The following is a 22,832-nucleotide window of genomic DNA, read 5'->3' as shown; positions in this document are numbered from 1 at the left end:
TAGATGGAGTAGAATCTGCCCCAATCTGTTTCTGGCCCCAATAAATATGTAAGTATTTATATGTGGAGCAGCTCCCACAGGAGAAATAAAGGGACTCACTATAAATAACCCTTGACCAAGGCAGTCTCTTAGAAGGGGAGAAACTCATGTTCACGTCCTTCCTCTGAATGAGACAGCGGGGAGATAATGTTTTGTGCATGTCCCTGCATCTCAGGGAACTTCTTAAAACATAGGGTTGAATTCGTGCCTAATTCTGGCTGCTTTAAAACTGTATTTTTGGTGAAAGAGAAAATGATTTGCCAAAATGAAATTCACTCAGCTCTACTATTAACTTAAAGAGATTTTCAGTCAGGCTTGGATGTGCTAATACTCTGTTCATTAAATATATTGAGCTTAATGACAGAATTCAACTTGAATTATATGAAATACAAATTAAGCGTGTAGGAAGACTTTGCTTTCTAAAGATCTTAACCAGGACCAGACATCTATTATACAAATGGAAATAAGGTCCCTGTCCTAAAAAGCTTCTGTTCTGAACTGCTTGGATAAGCAATCTCTAAGAGGGAAGACTTCAGCAGTTTGCAGAAAGGAAGTAAATCTGTCATCCCAAATTTTCCCTTCAGTTGCATGATACATACAAGGCTCTCTTCGCTCTGCCTTCCCCCCACCTCCCCTCCCTGCTTTCTGCAGAACCTTTCTGCAAGTAGGTTAATTTACAAACACACTGCATCCTGATTACAGACTTTTGTGAAGCATTATTTAAAAAAATCCCAAGCTCCAGATCCCAGGAAATAAAATATGTAGAGTCATGATTTTTCTTTTTTTTTTTCTGTTCAGGACTTTTCAGGTTTGAGTCAGAAATACATATTTGTGTCATCTTTTTGTGCTTTTCTCTATTACCCACTTCAGGAACAATGAAAATATGGGATTTTGGAAGTGGGCAGGAAATTAAAGCTTTGCCTCTAGCACGAGAGAGCAGAGAAGATGAGCAGTGGCTGCAGCTAGCTTATCTGAAGGCTAGTGAAAGTCAGCACATAATCCTGGCCTTGGAGCAGAGTGGAAAGATCAAAATTGTTCAGGTTTGTTTGGGTATTTGTTTCATTTTTGTAACTCCTAACTCTAAGGGTCAAACATCTTTTTTCATGAATCAACTGCCCAAAGAATGTTATTTTTCTGCATGTCACCTAATTAATTATCTCCTTTCTGTTAAAAAATGTTAATGTGTTCAGTGTTCCACTGCCAGATTTTCAGCATTCTGATCATTTGTTTCTGTGCTCTCAACAAACTGGAACATTCATATTTTTCTCATAGCAATTAAGCTTTGATGAATAAATATCCAAACCCTCTGCCACAGTAATTAGATTAGTTTTTGTTCATTGGATAAGGGCCAGATCGTGCAACCACTTGTATTAGCCAATTACTGCACGCATTGAAGAAAATAGGGATTCTCAAGTAAGTAAAGTTATCCAGATGTGCAAGTGTTTGCAGGTTCCCATTTCAGGAGTAGAGAACTGTTATCCTCCCCTTTCCTTCAGATGCTAAAATCCAAGGCTCACCATAGCAGGATCCTGCCCAAGACGTGACCATGATGCCCCTGGAGCCCCTTCAGCCCTCCTCATCTTCCCTTTCTTTCAGCAATCTTCCCTTCTACTTGCCTGTCACACCTTTTTGGAAAAGGGAGACTGTTTCAGGGCTCCCCAAGCATGATGTCATAATCATAAACACAGGTGTCACTGCTTATTGCCTTAAAAGCTAATTAAGTCCAAGCCTCTCAGATCTGACCAGTCACTGGGCATTAAGCCCCATTGTCCAATCCGGTCAATCTCTCATCCCTGGGCCTTCAGCCCCAGTGTCAACTCCTGTTAATGCAGGCCTCTAAACCTGAAAGAGTCTCCAACACTCTTGGGGCCTCCAGCCCTGGTGCCTTTAACTTTCTTGGCCCCTCCTGGGCTTGGGCCTCTGTATGTTGAACAGTCTCAACCCCTCTTGGGTTAGGTCTGGATTATTCACCCCTCCTGGGCTACAGGCCTCTGGCCCTGCTTGTTTGCTGTCCTCACAGGTTATGGGTCCTTGACCATGGTTCTTACCCCTTATGGGCTACAGGTCCCTGACCATGCCTGCTCTCATCACTCTTTGACTGTAGCCCTGCTCCTCGGTCTTGGCCCCTATCCCTTGGGTCCTGGCCCCACTCCCAGGCAAGTTCCTAAACTATCACTAAACTACCAGTCTTGCCTACCCCAGCTCAGGTGTTAGTCAAGAGGCTTACTGCAGCCCTACTGCTCAAGAGCTCTTCTCTTCATGGCTTCCAGGTCAGATTGCCTGCCCAGCTCAGGCCCTGGGCTTATACCCTACAAGCCCAGCCCTTTTTAGGTTATGTGGCTCCCTTAATGAGGTTCTGCCTAACCTGCAGCCTACTTCTCCTGCAACCTGTCTTCTCTGAAAGGAGCAAGAGCAACAAGCTCACTGCTACATTCAGATACCCACATATAGGTTGAGACTGCTTTTATCCTTTCACTTTTGAATTTCTGTTTACAGTGCCCTTTTTGGCCTAGGTATTTACACCATTGGTCCTCAGTTGTCTGCAGGCATCACGTAGCAAAGAAGGATCTTTGATGTAGCTCAGAGCAAACTGAGGTTGACAGGGGTCTCTGAAAGAGATTACATTTATCACATAATTAATGGTAGCATGCCATACTTAGAAACAATTTAAAGTGGCTGGCAAGGATAGACTCCTGCATGGGCTGCCCTGTGCACATTTTTGCAGGTATCATGGGAGAAGCTAATGGCCTTCCTTCTCTTGGTGAAATTAAACTGATGTTCCACATGTAACTAGATTAAAGTGACAGGGAACATTTTTGTGGCTGGTTTATATGTCAATTCATATTGAACATGTGGCAGAAAGCCAACAGGCTTGCTCTGTGTGCTAGGCAGCCCTCTATGGAGTTGTCCAGTGTGCAGAGGACGCCATTCAGCTTTCCCCACCAGCAAGATTAAACCTGCATGCAGGGCAGTCCATGATGATCTGCACCATGCATGGCTTTCACCTTATTGGTGCATGCATGAATTGTGCCTCCTATATCTAGGGGGGGCACCCACAGAATCCGCCAATGGCGGCAGCCCTGTCAGAGGGGGCACCAGCCCTACCAACAGTATCAATGTTGGCCATCGGGGGGGCACTGGCCCCATTGTGGGGGCATGTGCACCCCTGTGCACCCTCTAGCAGTCACCTATGGGTGCATGTAGAATGTAAGATCATGATCCTGGGCTTCACATACAATAGCAAGTCAACAGGGCAGGGTTAAATATGTTGAACATATAATGCAGATTGGAGTTCATCATTTGAATCATATCTCAGTCTGTCATGACTGAATACTGCTGTCACAGGGGTGGGCAAAATGGAGGAGCCAGCCAGTAGCTAGACTTCATTTCCCAGCAGCCCCTGCCCATGCCACTGTGGCTAGTGTCCATGGAGACCCCAGGAGCAGTGAGGCCATGATAATGCAGGGCCTCACAGCCCCATGCTCCCAGGGTCTCCATGGATACGTAGCAGTTCTAGGAGGACGTGCAGCAGCATGGGGACCTCTTCCAGGGCTGGGGCCAGGATCTTGCAGTGGTGACAGCATGGGGCCGAAGCCAGGGTAGAGCCGCAATCTACTGCTTGCATGCTTCTGCCTGTGGAACCTGTGCTTGTTACAGAGGCATGTGGGCAGCAGGTTGTGCCCTGCAGTATCGTGTCATATTACCATAACTGTAGTGATAAGGTTTATATGTAAAACATACTCTTAGCCATGAGCTTGCTGCTTCTGATGTTGTCTGGATTGTGTACCATAAAGGTATTGTGTTTGTTATAAACTTGAAAATATCAAACATTTTGCTTAATTCCCCCCACCCATGTTAAATTTATTGAGACCGTAGTGGAATGTTGTCACAGCAGCCGTTCTTTCCAAATACAAATATGATCCCATTTAGGTTAAGGTTGGAGTTAAGCAAGGCAATGTCATCACTCCAATGCTCTTCTTGATATTCTTTACTGCCATGCTACATCTAACCACCAACAGGCTTCCAGCTGGAGTGGAGCTAAACTACTAAATGGATGGTAAGGTCCCATACTAAAATGGGACTGACACTTGACGTTAAGAAAATTGAAGTCCTCTACCCACAAGTTCTTAATGAGCAGTCCCCAGCTCTGGTAATTCAGATTTATGGTGGGACTGTGGAGAACATTGAGTATTTCCCATACCCCAGAAGCCATCTCTTGCAGAAGGCTGGCATCGATGAAGAAAACCAATATTGTCTCAAATGTGAAAGTGCAGTCTTTGAACACCGGAGGAAATGGGTGTTTGAATATCCTGACACCAGATTCGAAACCAAGCTCATGGTTTATCAAGCAGTCATGATCCCTACCTTACTATATGGAACTGAGACATGGACAACATATAGGAGATACCTCAAGTCACTGGAGAAGTACCATCAATTGTGCCTGCAGAAGATCCTTCAAATCCTGTGGGAAGACAGATGCACCAACATTAGCATCCTCTCACAAACAAACACCATGAACATTGAGGATATGATCATCCGACCTCACTTTCAATGGGCCAGCCACATCATCTGGATGTGCAACTCCAGACTTCCAAAGCAAGTTTTATTCTCCCAGCTCAGTCAAGGTGTATGCGCAGTAGGAGAGCAGAGAATATGTTTTAAGGACATCCTCAAGGCCAACTTCAAAAAATGCAGCATTGACATCAACTCATAGGACCATCCCAAATGGGGAAAATGTCTGCTGCAAGGATATCAGTACTCTGAAATGTCACAATGACAACAAAAAATGGAAAAGTACAAGCAGCAGAAATTGAGTGTCGTAGACTTCATCAAGAATCCAGAGCCACCCTACCCTCCCAGAAAAATGTGCCCAAGTTTCAGTAGAACCTGTCAATCCTGGACAGGCTTTGTCAGTCATCTTTGGACTGAGAAGGCAATCATAGGAAACAATCATCCTTTTCTGCAAGGGATTGCCGATGATGAGCACAATTTAAATCTGAAAAGTGTTAGACAATACTACTTAGTAAATATACAGATCTTAGTATATTTCTTTGGTTCAATATATTCAGAAATTCTCTTCAGCATTGCTTCTTTCTAAAACATAAGAAATCTGTAGTAAGAGTATGCAACCCAAGTAGTTGCACTTCAATAACATTTAAATAATACTAAAAATATCCTAAAACCAAAACCTGGGGACAACTAGGTAGCAGAATGCATGGCTTAGATACAGAAAATCTTTTATCTCTTATTAGGAAATACATGAAATGGGTTAAGTTCAAGTGCAGTTTCAATCTTAATCTTTTTTTTTTAGTTTAAACCAAAGAACTGGTTCTTCTAAAATTGTAACAGCCATCATTTTTGCTCACTCACCAGCTACTGAAATGAATGACTTTAGTGCTAAATGCACAAGGAGTTACAACCTAAATCACAGAACCAGTTCTTTTTAAAGGTGTGTATATATACTCCACATAGCCAAGAAACTCCAGGGCCCATAGCAAACTGCTTCCAGTACTCAAACTAGCTCAGGTACCTTGGTGCTACTGTGAAGTCTGCAACATTTGCTACCTCGAGTGGTCTGTTACAGACTCCTAGCTTTATGATGTGGCAAAGAGGGATTTCTTTTAACTCATAGTCACTGGTCATTATATATTTCATTGGAAAAATACTTATTTTTCTCTTTGGTTAAATGGATTGTTTTAATAGACTAATAAAGGGGAAGCTTATCTGACTGTCACCTGGGAGCTTCCTGAGGCTATGTCATTTTTGCAAAAGCACCCCGTCATATATGTACAGCTGAAATCCAATACAAGGCAACCAAATGGATTTTTTCCAGATGTTCAGCTGTTCCTTGACTCCGGTTATGAGACTGAAGAAACACAGGTGAGCGCATTTGAAGTTTCCCATATTTCAATTTTCCATTTCCCATTATAAGGAATAATGCTAACCAAAATGTATTGGCAGCATTATAAAGCCTCCTGCTTCAGGAAGTTTTATAATTAAAAAATTAGGGATTTGAATATGAACCTCATGAGTTGCAGATTATTCTACCACTACCTACACTGGAGTCTCTTCCACATCCCTCTAAAACATTCAATGCTGGCTACTGTTACAGACCAGATGCTGTTTACTAGATGCTCAATAATTCTGATCTGCTTTTTGCAACTTCTAGATAATAGTATGCACTGTTTAGTTGCTCCCATTGTCTATTTTACTTGGAGGCTTGTGTTGCATTAATGTACTGAAAGCTTATTAATAAAAAAAGCACTCCAAATCTTTAACCTGGCACAAAAATGAGCCACTAATTACTGAGAATTCTGTTTAAACATACATGTGGCGAGATGAGCATTTGGCACGAAGTGTAATGAAGTAAGGACAGCTTTATGCTTAAAGTATGAAATTGAAAGCACTCCCTTGTAAACTGGGTTTTTTCAATGACTTCATGTGTTTTTGAACTGATACTTCTATTTGTAAAATAGACCTGATACTTAAAATGGTTATCTAAAGAGTCAACATTTGCCATGATTTACTGAAATATTGTCTCTGAAGCCATGTGCAAAATAACTCATTTTCTCACAAGAAAAGGGAGCAGAGAATTACCAGAGAATAAATCAGCTGCCTCATGATGACTACCCATGTGCATACTCTCTTACCTATGGTACGTGAGATTTAGGTGCACTGCCTTACCACTCAGTGAAAGAAAAGTGTGCCTACATCCTAAGATATTTGATGTTCTTTCCCATGTCACTCACAGGGTAGGGACAAAAATTACACACAAACTGGTACAAGTGAACAGAAACCAGTTTAAACCTGTAACCCAACAGAAGTTCAATACACATAAACTGCTTTCAAAATGGCTAAAACCAGTTTAAGATAAACCTGGGTGACTGTAGTACCAGACTTAACTGATTTAGTTTAAAATGGTTTATTGAACTTTTGTCCCAGATCCCCTCCAGATTCAAGTTAACCCACAGTCCCCCAGAATCAATTCAGCCTCAGGATTTTTGACCGTCTGTATTTAGCCACAATGTTTAACCAACAACTACTTTGGTATCTCCAATATCTTCTTATAATCAACACTCATTTAAATTATGATCTTTGCTCTTGTGTTAAGCATTGTAATGCCATGTACTGTAGCAAGGTCATAAAACTTCTAAGCCGCTGGGGGCTACGTGCTGTATGGGCCACAACAGGCACACTGCACTGATGCTTCCCCCTCCCATGCTGCAGTGTACACCTGCATGAGCACAGTTCTTCTCTGCTGCTATGCACACCTGTGTGAGTGCAATCACCTCACTGCAATGACCCCATATTGCTGCAACCCCTTAGTGCAGTGCCTGCCCTGCATGTGAGGCCCCAGTTCCCCACCTCCCTTCTGCAACATGGCCCTGGACTCACCCTCACCTCCCAGCACAGCTATAGCCCCTCTCTCCCTGGGATGACAACAGAAAGCAGCAGCCAGAGGAATCGGGAGGACCCTGGAGATTCTGGCTGCTATCGTAACCTGAGCAATACCTCTCTAAAGGAGGAAAGTTGGACAGGTAATAGCCTGGGAGTTGCACATTAACCCCTCACAAAACACGTGGCCCACAGGCTTCCAGCTGGAACAGCAAATTTTAAAATGTGCAATTTTAATCTAATAAAAGACATTGAATTAATTTTTAGTAGTTACAATGTTTAAATTTTGCCATTGCAAAACATTGTGTCCTTGTTATTAACATTCTTCTTTATGCTGCTTTCAGGATCTGCCACCTGGCTCAGAAACAAAGTGCTTTGATGTGTTAAAAGTAGAGGAATACAGCTTGTTAGCTACTGGCAGTGCAAATGGTGGAATTACTTTGTGGGATTTTGAATCAGCTACTGTCAGATACTTGTAAGTAAAGCTATGCATGAAGCCATTTGATGTCAAATGCACTCACACAAAATGGTTTACTTTATCCCACACCTGCTCCACATCTATATGAAAAATTCTAACATAAAACCAGGGATGGGCGACCTCTTTTAAAAAGTGAGATAGTAGGTCAGCTGTCCAGTTTTTGATGATCTGGCATCAGGAGGACAAGCCACCTGGATGCCCCCACCTAGTAAGAGAGGTGGAGCAATAAAAAACCTTCTCATTCTGAAATAATAAGGGAAAGGAAGACCAGACCTTCTTGTCCGGGGGACATGGGAAATTGTTGAAATTCCAGACATCTCTCCTGCACTCTTCCAGTGTCAGTAATGGTTTTGATTTAGTACCGATGTGAAAAAAGAGGAGGTGGTTGTTACACCACTGATTTGAACACTTTTGCCAATATAGGTTTGTTAGTAGAAAATTTGTCTGTTTCAGCTGTGTGGGTGCTAATCTTGATTTCTGGCCTTTGTGAAGTTTCACAGTACTGCTAGTACCTGTTTTAGTTTCATATTTGTTTCCTCTTAGTCATCTCTTTTTTTCTTTGTGATGATTGTTTTGATATTTTGACATTCACTGGGATTTTTTTTGTTTCTGTTTTGTACCCAAATTTGACAAATATAGTTCTCTTCAAAATACTGGTACCTTCTTTCCTACTTAACTACTTCAGAAATTGGCTATTGAAAATATCACAGTTATCACCACGATAGCCTTCAGAAATCGAATGAATGTTTTAAAAAATAAACTAAGAACTTGTCTCCCCTTGAGCAGCATCCTCCCATCTCTTGCCTACACAGATGGCAGGATACTGATCTGAGATCTCTATATAGTCATAACTGGCTACCAGACCAGGGAAAGACAGACTCAGCTCCTCAAAAAAGTAATTTCCTGTGAAGTGCAGAGACAAGAGCCAGCCTAAGCATGCTTTCATTCAAGTAGGGGTCTTAAGGATGTGTCTGCTTAGCACAATTCAGTGTAGTACGGAGACACCCAAGACTATCTCTAAATGAACCACCTAGTGAAGTACTCTGCCTGGCTTAATTTATCCTGCTGAGAAACATGGCCAATGCAGCCATGTTCCTTCTAGTATAGGAACTTTCTCATTCATAGCTAGTTTGGGTATCCGTGCATGGTACTGTACTAAGCCATAAAGGTGTAAATCCATAGCTTTATCCACAGTAACATTTAGCAGAGAGACAAGATATAAGTGGCTGTGCAGTTCTGCGTGAAAAAGATCTCCCTCTTCTCTTATATCCACGTCAAACTTTCTCTTACGTATATCTCAGTAAATGATGCAATTCAAGGAAAATGGCCAGACAGGGTAGGCTAACTACAATTGTCCTCAATACTGAAAATTCTCACTTGGGTAGACGGTTTGCATACTGGAGCCAGGGAAATGGGATGGCAAGACCACTGCATGTGCATTAGCTACAGCCTTCCTGAAAGATGTGAACATACCACATTTCCATAATGGTGTTGCCACTTTGCATTTCACAGTGTTGAAAGAGAAATTTGGTTAAACCAGGGATGCTCAGCCACTAGACCCTGGGCCAATTGCAGCCCCTTGGTCATCTGGCCATGGCACTCTCTACAGGTCTAAAAAGGAGCAGTGGCACTACTCCCATGGTGCCAGATGTTCGGACTTGTGGGGAGCCTTGGGCCCCGTGTGCTGGATCGGGTGCCTGATTTCAGTATGCAAGGCTAGGCAGGAGCAGTGTTGGGGCACAGGGCCTGATCCTGGCACATGCAGGCCGGGGGAGGGGTGAGGCAGTGGCAGACCACCAGGACCCAACCCTAGCACATAAGATATTGGAGGAGGTGGTGCTGGGCTCCCAGGACCTAGTCTCATCATGATGGTGTGGTGCCAGGCCACTGAGACCAATCCCAGCATGGGAGAGGGGGCAGGAGGGTGTGGTGCTGGGCCACTGGGACTTAATCCCAATGCATGGGGGCAGGAGGATCTAAACTCAGCACCCAGAGCAGGAAGAGGGCAGTGCTGGGCCACACAGCCAGACCCAACTCACAGGGGGGCTCCATGTCACTCATCTGGCCCAAAAGGGTGAGCAGAGTTAAGCAGATTGGAGGCAGCAGAAAATTGATGGTGGTTGTTTGGATTCATGATGAGATGCTGTCTTTCCTTTGGTACTTAACTACCATCAGCAACAGACTTAACAGTGGCAATTGTTAATTAAATTCTTGGGTCTGTGACAGGGTGCAAGAGTGCTATCTGTTCCCAACAAAAAAAAACGTAACTGCACCTCTGCTCCTGAGTCCTCTCCTGTGCAGGCTCAGGGGAAGGGCAGTTACTGGGGCTGCACAGAAGGCAGGGGAAGAGGCAATGTTATAGGAAAACAAGATAATGAAGGCAGGACCTAGATGGCTGGATTGATTGCTGGGAATATTACAATTCTTTGCTTAAGTTAACTGAATTAGAGAGCTCCTGCCTCTAATGTGCCACTCTACCCTAACTCTTGTCCAACTTCTGAAGTAGGACCTTGAGGAATTAAATATTTTTTTTCTTCTGAGATGCTCCTCCAATTTCCAAAATTTTATATCTGGTGTTCCTGGTGGAGATGCTTGCATTGGCATAGAACATACTGAACCTATGTTAAAAGGGCCTCCAATTTGAAGACGGCAGTCCACTAGATAACACCCTAACTATTTATTGTATGAAATGCCCTAGGAAATTAAACATTTTATTTTTCAGAATGTCAGTGTTACAGTTTAAATTTATCTCAGTACAGTGAACATCAGGAAATGGTGTGCAGATTGTAGTATGAGAGACAGCATGTGCAAACATTTTTATTTTCAGGTGGAGAAGTCGTCAGTGCAGTCAGACCTCTGCCCCCAAAGTATATGGAGTCACAGCTCTGCTCTTCCTTTTCCCACCTGCCTCATTTTCCAGGTAATGGAATTGACACTAGATTATTGAAAAGCCCACTTCATTCAACCTGATATTTTTCCTCAGTTAAACTGCTGAACATCACTGTCCAACATCACTGATTTACACTGGGGTAATCTAAAGAAGAATTGGGTTGTCTTAACTGTATTTGATTAATCCAGGTAACATGCAATTAGCATGGCCATTCCTCCTCACTTTCTCTCTAGGTGTTAGCACTTGTGTGTAATGTCCTTTCTTGGTCCTTTCAAAAAGCCACTGCCTTTTTCTTAATCAAGTACTGTAACTCCAAAGACTCAATTCTACTTCATAAGAGTTAGTAGTCATATCTTGTAAAATGCCAGCTTGTTCCCTCTTTCAGGTTTTCTCAAACATCCTGCCTTCCTGACCTCTGTTTCCAATACTGCAAGCTCTGGGTGAGGGCTCTTTATTTCTCCATAGTCAAGTACTCTTCATGGACAATGAAAGTACTATGCCGTTAGGCCTCATTGGGTGTCTATGCATGCACATTTAATGTGCATTAGCCCAATTTAAGCTGCATTAAGAGCATGGGTCTACATGTGCATACCCTTAATGCACCTTAAAAATGGTGATTTAAGGCTATTTGAGCCTAAATTTGATACCTGCATAAAGCACATTAATGCATACTAGCGTGTGCACATGAAGATGCATGTCTAAATCACCTAATGCACATTAGGCTAATGTGCATTAAGCTTAGCTGTGTGTAAAAGCACATGTTGACACACCCATTGAGTAGTACGGTTCCAAGTTTCATTTAAAAAATAGTCAGAAATTAGCAAAGTTAATGATCTACTAACATATGCAGGATAGAATATCAAAAGGTCATACTTTGATGTCTTCCGAAAATGTGTTTCTATGGTGTGGTTTAAATACTTATGCACTTTCAAGAACTTAAGCAATTAGATAGCTTTATATTCTTTGAATCTTTATGATGGTTTATGGTCCTATGTTGTTCCAAATCCTTAAAGCAGCTTATGCACTTGCTACACTTAAAATGTACCATAACCACTCAATAAAGTATTAATCAGCCTTTTAACATTACAGCTTTCCAGTGACCTTTTCTCTTTTTCTTTTCAGTGGGATCCAAGTATATTCATTTAAATATCATGATCAGATTTCACATGTTGAGGTTTTGGTTTGTTTTTTTAAAATAAATGGAGTCGTCTGGATATAAATTAAACATGAGGCATGAGGTTTAGCAAAGGCATTGAATCACACATGATTTATATGTCATAAGTTGTCTATGAATATTTCTGGCCAAGTTGGAAGCTTATTACCACTATACACAAAAAATTACACTAAAAGAATTGTTGTAATGCTGTGAAGTCAAGTACTGAAACATTAAAGAATAAAGGCTGGTGGTGACACTTTAATTCTCTCTGATTGGTGCATACATTATGATAGTCTTTAGTTAAATGAGAATTATTACTTTTTCTATAGGTTTTCTGACTCCTTGACACGAGTGGGAATTAATTCACTTAAGGACCAGCTACTGCACCCTTAGTTTTCTTCCTTACAGTTCAGTTTGTGGCCCTATACCTAGTTTACTGCTTACTATTCCAACCCTGCTCTAAAGATAAAATTATTGCCTTATGGAATTTTGTGGCACATCACTGTAAAATATTAGTGCTTCGCAAAAATGAATTCATTTTCATAATATCACTGTGAGACTCGGGTGAACTTTTATCTTTCTTTTACATAAGAGAAACCAATTTGAGATAACTTGAAGCTAGGTTCTCTTTTTTGCCAAAGTGTTTAGGAATAATAAATGTTCAAAGCACATCTTCCATTGACTTTACTTGTAGCTGTGAGCATCTAGCACTTCTGTAAATCAGAGATCAAATTAGATGTCCAGAAAGTAAGAAACATACCACTAATATCCAATCTTGAAAAACTTGCTCAAGTATTAGATAAGAGTTCTGTAGAAACAACAGAGCAAAAAACCCATTTCTCCAGGGCAGCATTCAGCTGCCTAAGCCATAAGATCATAAGATAATCCTTTCTCTTTCTGTAGCCTGCTGCCTCATAATACACACCTTCTGGCTTTTAATAGATGACATATGAGCCCTTTAGACAAGTCTCCTAAATTATACAACCCTAATTCATCCCTTAAGCAGGCTCATGCTAAAACAGGAGTCTTATGAAGAAGAAAATAGGTAGTTAATAGGGCTGTGCAAAACTTCAGTTGCTGATTCGATTCAGCAGAGATTCAGCCTGATTCAGTGGCTGAATCTTTGAATCTGAGTTGAATCAATTGACCATTTAATCTCTCTGAATCAAATCAAAACCCTCTGAATCACTTTGGAGAGTTTTGGAAAGATTCAATGATTTGGACATAGACACAGCTTTAAATGTTTTTTCTACATACCTCAAGGTACCATGTGACTTGTGAATGCTGAGATGCTAGGGTGGATGGAGTGTCCCACAGGTGTGCGGGGGGTCCCCAGCATTCTCGACAGAGGGGGGGGCACTTCTGGTCCACTTCTGGGTCTGCCACAGAGCATGTGAGGCCTTGTACCAGCCCCAGCTCAGCAATTGATGCCTCCTGGGTCTGGGGGGCACCTGGGGTCCCCCTGTGGCTGATCGCTGATCTGGGTGGGCATAGGGGGGCCTCACTGTGTGCTCAGCAGTGGACCCAGAAATGGACCAGAAGTACTTCTGATCTATTCCCACCTTCACCGCTAAGCACATGGGGGGCCCCTCCACACTCCTGTGGGATGCTTCATCTGCCCCATCACAGTGTTCACGAGCTGTGCCTGGTATCTCAAGGTATGTAGAAAAAAAACTTTTAAAGCTTTGTCTATGGCTGAATTGCTGATTCTCCAAATCAGCATCAAATCTTCAGATTCGGATTCAGCCAAATCGATCCGGGGACATTGATCCAAATCAACAAATTGAATCACTGTCCCTGATTTGGGCTGAATCTGAACTGAGCATGGCCCATTTCGTACACCCCTAGTAATTAAACATCAAACATCTGCTTTCTGTGACATCAAGCAGCGCCACAGTAGAAGTGGCACAGACATCTGGGAATTGTGACCATTCCCTTCTAACTTGAAAAATCAAGGAAGAGAAAACTTATTTGCTGCACAGTCTCAGTAGGGTTCTGCAGCCTGAAAACCAGTGTAGATCCCATGACTGCTGGCTCTGCAGATCTTGCTCAGATACCTATGCCAATTTCTAAGTTCTTTGCAAAACTCAGCTTAACAGATTGAGGCATTTCCTTTTATTTTTCATTCTTACTTGACATAGCTCTTACATAACTTTTGAAACTGTTAGCAGTTTCCCATATTTTATAATGTATCTTGAGCCATCTTTGTCTGGACATTTTCTTCCATGCAGGCACGGTACTCCCCAGTCCTCGATCATTTCTCTCTTTATGAGTGATATCACTGCCATACAGGGCCTTGAATACAGCCATGTGAGCCTGAAGAAGGTATGTTGCCTTGATGGTTTTCACTACATTCTGGACAAATCTCTAAATAAGAACAGGGGGGTTAGTGGCTGGCCAAAATTAGTGCTGCCGTTCAGAAGTCTTTCAACCTCTGTAGTATACAAACCCAGAGAAGGCACAGCTTGAAGTTTTCAGAAAGTTATTTTTGCTAGAGTCCTAAAGTGGAGCCTCACAAGGATAAACTTTTCTGCTAATTTTGCAGTTGTATTCCTCTTTGATTAATGCAAAGAAAATAGCCGCGTATCTACATTGGTTAAAACAAATAATGAGGAGTTCACATTAGTGCCCAGCTTCAATTCACTTATACCCTTAAAAATCTCCTTTAAAGGAAAAATATTCTGCCTGTGTGCCCTCTCATTACTCCTACAGAAAAGAGTGAGACTTTTAAAAATATATACCTCTCACCTCATATCAACTTCTCCCAGACTTAGTTTATTCTCATAGAGTTTCAGTCTACAGAACTCCTTTCCTGGGTATGTCTGGTTTGTTAGTCTGGTGTGTTAGTAGTGGGCTAGTAGTATACTCTCCTGCTTTCTATTTGTTAATTTACTTTGTTTTATTCCTTCTTTTTAGGAGAATCTGAAAAGTGAAATAACTATTAAAGTAACAGAAGATACAGAAGGTAAGATAAAGCTTATAAAATTCCCAGAGGGGATGAAAGACAGTTCCTTGTCCATTTGTGTGTTGCTCAGCTCCTGTTGTGCCCAAGCTGGTGTTTAGTGGCCCTGGAAGGCAGCCGAGGCAGATAGTGAGACTGTAGGACTGAAATATCAGTATGTTGATAACACCATTAGGAGTCGTCTTCAATAACAGAAAAAAAGTGGAGGTGGGAATCAGGGCATCAGCCTTATTCATCAAGTTTGCAGGGAGGGGAGGAGAGGGAGCACAAAAATTGGAGCGGTGCAGCCATTGATGTCCCCATGCCCATTTGGTGCTGAATTGTCAAATTATTCTTCTGGTCATCTTAATCCCAGCTGAACAGCAAGCTGTTTCTCAGAGGACAGTTAAGACATGAGACAGATTTCTCTTTACCTTTGTGATCTAAATGGCAGTTTTCCAGCCATCTACCTGGCTGTATTTGGCTCTGCCTTTTTGCCATGGCTGTGTAAGCTTTTGTGCATAGACTGAGTATGCCAAGTAGGGTTATGCATTGGCCAAGCAAGCAAGACTGCATGTGGCCATATACCTAACTATAAGTCACAGGAAAATGATGGAGTGGGTGAGGGTACTCCCATATTTTCACCCTAATAACTGAATAGTTAAGGACCTCCCCCAGGAAGCCAAAACCTGAGCCTTTAGGTTTGGGTAGGCAAAATATGGCCCACAGGCCACATAGATTGATAGATTCTAGGGTCGGAAGGGACCTCAGTGGGACATCTAGTCTGACCCCCTACCCCTGGCAGGCAAGAAAAGGGTCACCAAACCCGAGGTCAGGTGAACTCAGCCAAGTGCCTGTCCAGTCTCCAAAGCCTGCCAGGTGATTTGGCAGCTGCCAAACCCTGCCCACTCCCATCCTCATGCATGGGAAGGTGCCACCCCTGACCCCAGCCTGTGCACACAGCTTTCAAGCAGAGCTGCTGTTGCTGCCACTACTGCAGCTGCCTAGGAAAATGTTGGGTTTCCCCAGCCTCCAGTGGCTCCTTCTCCTGTCACTACTGCAGTGCTCCAGCAGTAGATAAGGAACTGGGGTGGGGGAAGCTGTAGTTGGGCAGGAGAATGGAGTGGAGGGCCAGGGCTCCCCATGGCTTATGTACAGCTTCTGGAACTCGCATGCCACTAGGAGAAATCCATGCCTGATGGAGCCAGGCTGGCTTAGCCTTGCTCCCTGTTTCCCAGTGGAGTCTTAGAAGCTGCATGTGGCAGCAGGAAGCAGTCCAGGCCCTTGGCTCCAACATGCAGGGCCCCACACTGTGTAGCTCTGGCCAGGTCCTGGGAGCTGCAACTGAGCCTCCGGGAGCCCTGTGCAATGGAACCACCACCTTGCTACTATTTGCATCTCCTGGTCAAAGCTGTGTGCCTCTGGGAGACCCTCTGCCTGCATGGACCATTAGTGCTCCAAGGGCTTGCTGGTGGCAGGAACTGGGCACCATGGGAGGAAGGGGCCAGGGCCCACACACGCCTACACCCCACCATACCCATACCCATACACACACGCCACACCCCCTCACAAACCCCACAGCCTTCCCCCCCACAAATCCAACACCCCACACACATCCCTACAAACTTCACACCCACAGCCTCCCCCACACCCTGTCCACAGCCTCCTCCACCCCATACCCCCACCCCCATAAACACACACACACCCATCCACACATGCCCCCATTCCCCCACCACACACACCTCCCCCACAAATCTCATAACCCCCCCACACACCCCACCAAACACACATACACACCCCAACTATAGCTCACACCCCCACACCCTCCACATACCCCCCCCCACACAATATACAAAGTAAGACTTCATTTTGAGCTATTATGCAATCACCTCTTTATACACTACACAAACACATGCAAATCAGGAAAAATATTTTTTGAGATATACTAAAAATCAAACATCTACTATAACTATTTTAATTCTATGATTTTGTTTTTCTCTGGTTCCAAGATGCTCTCCCCCCTTCCCCCCCGGCCAAGTACTTCCTGGAGCAAGGGAGGGACATCTGGTGGCAAAGGTCAGGGGTTAGGGGGCAGAACTTCTGGTTCCAAGATGTCAACAAGGGGACAAGGCACCTGTCAAGGGGTGGGGCTACCCTTGAGGCCTTTGACAGGTCACCAAAAATCTTTAAGTGGCCCTTCAGCTGACATAATTGCTTTAGGCCCTCCTCACTTTTTCAGGCTCAGCCCCATGCATTCAATTGCCACTGGATAAAATGGATAGAGAGCAGTGCTATCAAGAAGTTTCTATGCCAGTGGGGCCGTGTGGCAGTGACGTGACCTAGGGGTGCCGTGATCCCTCCTAGCACCCCCTACCTACCATGCCAGATCGGTTTCAATGCACCCTCTTCATCTTGCCCGCCGCGTCTTTGATGTTAACATAGTAAAAGGGAGGCTGCCTTTTTACCCTCTTTGGCATGGTGCCCTGAGATGTCCCAGTCCGTGCCCTGCCTTCGGTGACACGGTGCACTCTAACCTCTGGGGCCGTGCGTGGCTCCTACCACCTTGATACCAAGCCCCAAGCCTCGCAGATGTATCAGACATTGTCTAGTCAATTCTCTTCTCCCCGCCCGCACTGGGGCCTGTCTCCACGATCCCCGCCTGCACTGGGGCCTGGCCTCACAGTTCCCCACCCGCACTGGGCTCCTTGCAATCGAGGCTCAGGTGGCCATAGCCGTGCCTGGCCCCCCCCCCCAGACCCTCCTTCTCAGGTCTTGTGCCCCACTGGGGCTTCCCACAATCAAGGCTCAGGTGGCCATAGCCATGCCTGGCCCCAGACCCCCTTCTCGGGTCCTGCGCCCCACTGGGGCTTCTCGCCTGTGCCATCACTGGGGTTTTTCCCTCACAATACTGCCCACACTGGGGCCAGGGTCGATACACCCCAAAACACGGCACCCTCTCCGGCGCTGGGTCTCCACGCTACCGTGAACCCCCTATGAGGCCTCCTCCAACCCCTACAGCCTCACCCGGTCCTCTAGTCTTATACAACAACAAAACAGAAAACTCCCACTCCTGGGCTACAACATAAATTCAAAGCCAACTGGCTATCCAGCATTCATCTCCCTACCAGGGTTTCCTCCACCCTGTATCCTCCCACAGAAAGTTCTCAGGCCATCAGGCTTCCCTACTCAGCTTGCTCCAACAGAGCTTCACCTTCCTCGACTGCCAGAGGGGAACTGACCTCCAGCGTCAGGCTGGCTTGTTTATATAGGCCAGGCCCTGCCCTCTTCCGGTCAGCTGACCAAACTGGTTGTCTTGGCAACCCACACTTGTGCTGCCCTGGTGACTGGCAGCTGAGCCTTCCCCTTCTCACCACTAGGGGTCACTCACAGGTCACTTCCATTTTATACTAAGTGCCCTGCGACAGGCCAGGACCCAGAACCTGTTCCCTACCAGGCCAGCATCCTTTGCACTGAGCCCCATACTCCGTCTTGTATTTTTTTCCTCCTGATTCTACACACCATCTTCTCTGGGTTGCCCAGGGGGCCAGCTTCAAAAGGAGCACAGGATAGTGCCATGGAGTTAGAACACAATGCTGGGAAATCAGAGATCAAAGTTCAATCTCCCTCAGGGCAAGATGGACCTAGAACCTGGGTCTCTGGCTTCATGAGTAAGTGTCCCAACTACTCATTTATTGGGGCTAAAATATGGAAGGGCTCTATTCTTCCTCCAGAGTCTGACACCTGGTAGTCATGGGTTTCTGACCAGCGGCTTTCCATTGATTTAGATGCAGGTATATATCCAGAATGATCATGTATATTCACCCAGCCAGTAAGTATCCTTTTGCATATGCTCAGTCTAGGCACATACACATATGTACTTGTACTGCAGGGCAAATGGAATTGTTACCTGTGCATAAGTGCCAAAGCATACAAAGAGAGCAAACTTCTTCAGGTAGATGTGATATTTTTTATTAGACCAACTGAGTAGTTGGAAAAAAGTTCTTTGCAAGCTTTCAGGCACAAGCACGCTTCTTCAGGCATAGGGAGTCCCTGCTGTTCTGAGATCTCCAAGGAGTGAAAGAAGCTAAAAATGTGACAGGATGTCATTGAGAATGTAAATAAATAGAAATTAGGAAAACAATGGAAAGGGAGGAAGAAAACAAGGGTGAAATAATGCCAAAGGTAAGTAAGGGAGACTCTACTGTAGTTGAATTCTCCTAGGTAGAAAAAAGGCAGTCTGTCAAAAAGTAAATGGCTGGAAATTAGGAAGACAAGGGTAGAAAAAGAGGGAGCGGGGGGGGCGGGGGAAGAAAAGTGTAAGTGGTAGGGTCAAGTAGGTACCTGATGAATGATGAATCAGATGTCAGGCAGGATGTAATGTGTCATAAATACAATATCTATATTGAGTCCATGATTTTTTATATCCAGTAGATTTATGAAGTGAAGTTTGTAGGCTCATCTATAAAAGGTGTTTTGTAAGTTCCCTTTTGGGATTAGAACTGAAAGATTGGAGAGGGAGTGCTTGTCTTGTGAGAAGTGTGCCACAGGTAATTGGATATTTTTGTCTTTGATGGATTTTCGGTGTGGGTTTATTCTGGTGCGCAGTTGTTACTCCTACTTGTTTTCCATTGGGGCATTTGGTACACTGGATGAGATATATTACATTTTTGGAGATGTAAGTGTAAGATCCAGCAATGGTGATGGTTCTGTTGTGGGGTATGTTTATTGTGGGAGTGGTACGGATGTGTTGGCAGGTTTTGCATTTCTTGTCCAGCAATGGTCTGGATCCATTAGGTGTGGTTTGGGTCATAGGGACTTTCCTTCTAGTGATTTAGCTTCTTTCATTCCGTGGAGATCTCAAAACAGCAGAGACTCCCTTTGCCTGAGGAAGGGTGTTTGTGCTTGAAAGCTTGCAAAGAACTTTTTGCAACTACTCAGTTGGCCTAATAAAAGATATCACATCTACCCAAAGAAGCCTGCCTATGTCCTTAAACCAACACAGCTAAAAGCAAAAACCAAAGCATACAAAAGAACAGTGGGTAAAATACAGACAGCCAAGGCCTAAAGTAGTGGGGAAACAAGCTTTGCACAGGGGCTTTTTGTGTGAGAAAGAGAACCAGCGTCCTTGAGAGCTGGTCAAAAGGTAGTGTGGCTGATCTGAAAGAAAGCTCAATGTTTGTAACTTGGTTGTGGTGAAAGTCACATGCTAGCACCAGACATGAAACTAAGAACATCAATTTCACTGAGCAGCTGCAGGAATCTCCCAGGGTCCCCAGCTCCTGCCTGGTATTTCAGGGATCCAGGGAAACCCTGCCTTGGTTTTTGGTAAAAGTTTGTTGAACCAAGATATATTCAATGAATTTTTTTATGAATTATTTTTATTTTGTATATAGAGTAGGATATATGCTGGAGGGTAAGGCTAGGATTCAGAGATACCTCAACAAATTGGAAAATTAGACCAAAAGAAATCTCATGAGGTTCAAATAAGGACAAGTGCAAAGCCCTGCACTTTGAATGGAACAGTACCACATACTGGTAGAGGCTGGGAACTGATTGGCTAACCCGCAGCTGTGCAGAAAAGGACCTGGGGCTTACAGTGGACAATAAGCTGAATATGATCCAACAGTGTGTTCTTGTTGCAAAGAAGGCTAACAACATCCTGGTCTGCATCGGTAGGAGTGTTCCAAGCAGATCGAGGAAAGTGATTCTTCCCCTCTGTTCAGCACTGGTGAGGCCACATCTGCAGTACTGTGTCCAGTTTGTTCCCTGTACTACAGAAAGGAAGTAGACAAATTGGAGAGGGTTCAGTGGGGAGGGCATTGAAAGTGGTGAGGGGGCCGGGGCACATGACATCTGAGGAGAAGCTGAGGGAACTGGACTTATTTCAGCTGGAAAAGAGAAGACTGAGGAGGATTTAATAGCAGCCTTCAACTACCTGAAGCAGGATTCAAAAGAGGATGGAGCTAGACTGTTCTCAGCGGTGGTAGAAGATAGAACAAGGAACAATGGTCTCAAGTTGCAGCAATGGTCTCAAGTTTAGATTAGAAATCCATCAATGATAGATGTGGAATCTTCATCACTGGAGATTTTTAAGACCCAGCTAGACAAAGCCTTGTCTGGGATGATAAAGCTGGTGAGGGTCCTGCTTTCAGCAGAGGGTTGGACTAGATGAACTTCTGAGGTCTCTTCCAATCCTAATGTTCTATGAGTCTATGATTCTATGTGTGTTTTCAAGACATACTATAAAAACTATGGTAATAATATAGTATGACTGATTATGTCAATTTATATTCTAAAGGAGAAGTGGAAGAGACAGTCAAGTCTAAGAGTGTGAATTTCTTTGATGCCAAAGGAGAAGCACCTGGAATATCCAAAAGCTTATCAGGATGTAAACGTTCACCAATATTGGCTTCTGCTCATGAAAATGGAAACATCTATCTGTGGAATATTAAGGTAATATATTTGATGGTCTGTGGGATGGGACTAAGGTGAAGGAGGAGGACAACCTTTGACAATCTACTTTCAACTAAGACTAGGAGGGAATTTTTCCCCCTTTAACTTCTCTTTATTTTAAGAAGCACAAATCAGTCCTGATTTAACATCTGTAGCAAGGGAAAGTTTAAGTAGAATCATGCCTTAGGGCCCTGTCACAGGTTCACTTGCAGCAGTTGGAAATCACTGGAATATAGTGACCATATTTAAGTTAGTACATGTTAAGAGATAACCCTTCCCTGAAATGGTTCTTATCATGTATGGAAGTATTGATTGTGTGTCTGCTCCCATTTTAAATGTACTTAGTGTTAAGTTAAACTTAGTGTGGTACACTGGATGAGAGTGATTGTAACCAGGTGTTAAGATAAACAGGTTGCTAGAAGGCCATTGTTTTCAAAGACCTTCTTTGTCTTTCAAGACTAAGCAATGGGCAAGGCAGAGCCTACTGGCCCCAAATTCAAGAGGAAATCTGTTATGTTACACTCTTTCCAAAATACTTTGGAAATAATGGACTGTGCATATGTGTAAATGAAGAGTATTGGATATGATTTAAAGTTGCACCATTCAGCTGGCATCAGTAGGGTTACAAGTCAGGGCAGGCTTAAATTAAAGCCCTTAGCCATATCTAGACATGCAGGCACATGCAGTTTGTTGCACTGCAAGCCTCTTTGCAGTGCCACAAACTATATGTCCATAATGTTAAAACGTATTCTGCACTGCAAATTTGCAGTGTGGGAGCAAATTTTGCTACTGGGAAATCCCAGAATGACAAAAAGCAATGTGGAAAAAGCAGCACACACTAGAGGGGCATGTGCTGGCAAACACAGAGGCTTGGTCCTCCAGGGAGATGCTCTGGCTGCCTGCCAGAGCATCTCTACTCCTTTAATTGTCCCTCAGCTCCTCAAGTATGCCAGGAGCTGGGAGAAGTGGGGAAAGGGCAGTTTCCCCAAAGCAGGGCAATTTGCCCCACACTGAAGTGCACGTGCAAGGTTGTGCACTGCAGCAAAAATCAGTGGCACAAATTTGTGCCACTACTATTTCTGTGGCTGCAAGCACACACCCCTGCATGTGGGGATATGCTCCATATGGCTCTATCAGTGCCTTGGACCTCCAGATGTGGAGCAGGGCTCCATTACATTGGAGATAGTCCCTGCCACAGATAGCTTACCATCTAAATACAGGACAAGAGGCAAGGCATATTACTGACTCCTGGAAAGCAAGGAAACAATGAGGCAATACTGGTCAGCATGATAAACAATAATGGCATATCAGCACCTTCTAATTGCAAAGGATAATATGATAGCTTTGTAGATGTTCATGGGTAGTTTCTCCCAAGCATTAAGGGCAGCATGGGATAAAGCACAAGAGGGCTTCTTTGAAACTTAACAAATGGGCAAAGGAGCCATCAGCACCTTTTAAAAAGAGTAACATCTCAATATGG

The 22,832-nt window shown here is 43.9% G+C and overlaps 1 protein-coding gene across 1 annotated transcript in view; it reads left to right on the top strand.

Annotated features, from left to right (window-relative positions):
• Positions 1–22,832, top strand: part of WDR64 (WD repeat domain 64) — a 150,748-nt gene that overhangs the window by 110,749 nt on the left and 17,167 nt on the right. The window contains exons 14-20 of the mRNA XM_019548612.1: positions 910–1,079; positions 5,743–5,919; positions 7,779–7,909; positions 10,740–10,832; positions 14,190–14,283; positions 14,875–14,923; positions 21,198–21,352. Of these exons, the coding sequence (XP_019404157.1) occupies positions 910–1,079; positions 5,743–5,919; positions 7,779–7,909; positions 10,740–10,832; positions 14,190–14,283; positions 14,875–14,923; positions 21,198–21,352 (869 nt within the window). The remainder of the gene's footprint in view (positions 1–909; positions 1,080–5,742; positions 5,920–7,778; positions 7,910–10,739; positions 10,833–14,189; positions 14,284–14,874; positions 14,924–21,197; positions 21,353–22,832) is intronic.

Source organism: Crocodylus porosus, unplaced genomic scaffold (genome assembly GCF_001723895.1).
Source record: "Crocodylus porosus isolate Cpor-Errol unplaced genomic scaffold, CroPor_comp1, whole genome shotgun sequence".
NCBI lineage: Eukaryota > Metazoa > Chordata > Crocodylia > Crocodylidae > Crocodylus > Crocodylus porosus.
Note: the sequence above shows the minus strand (reverse complement) of the source record. Positions and strands in the feature narration are given on the sequence as shown.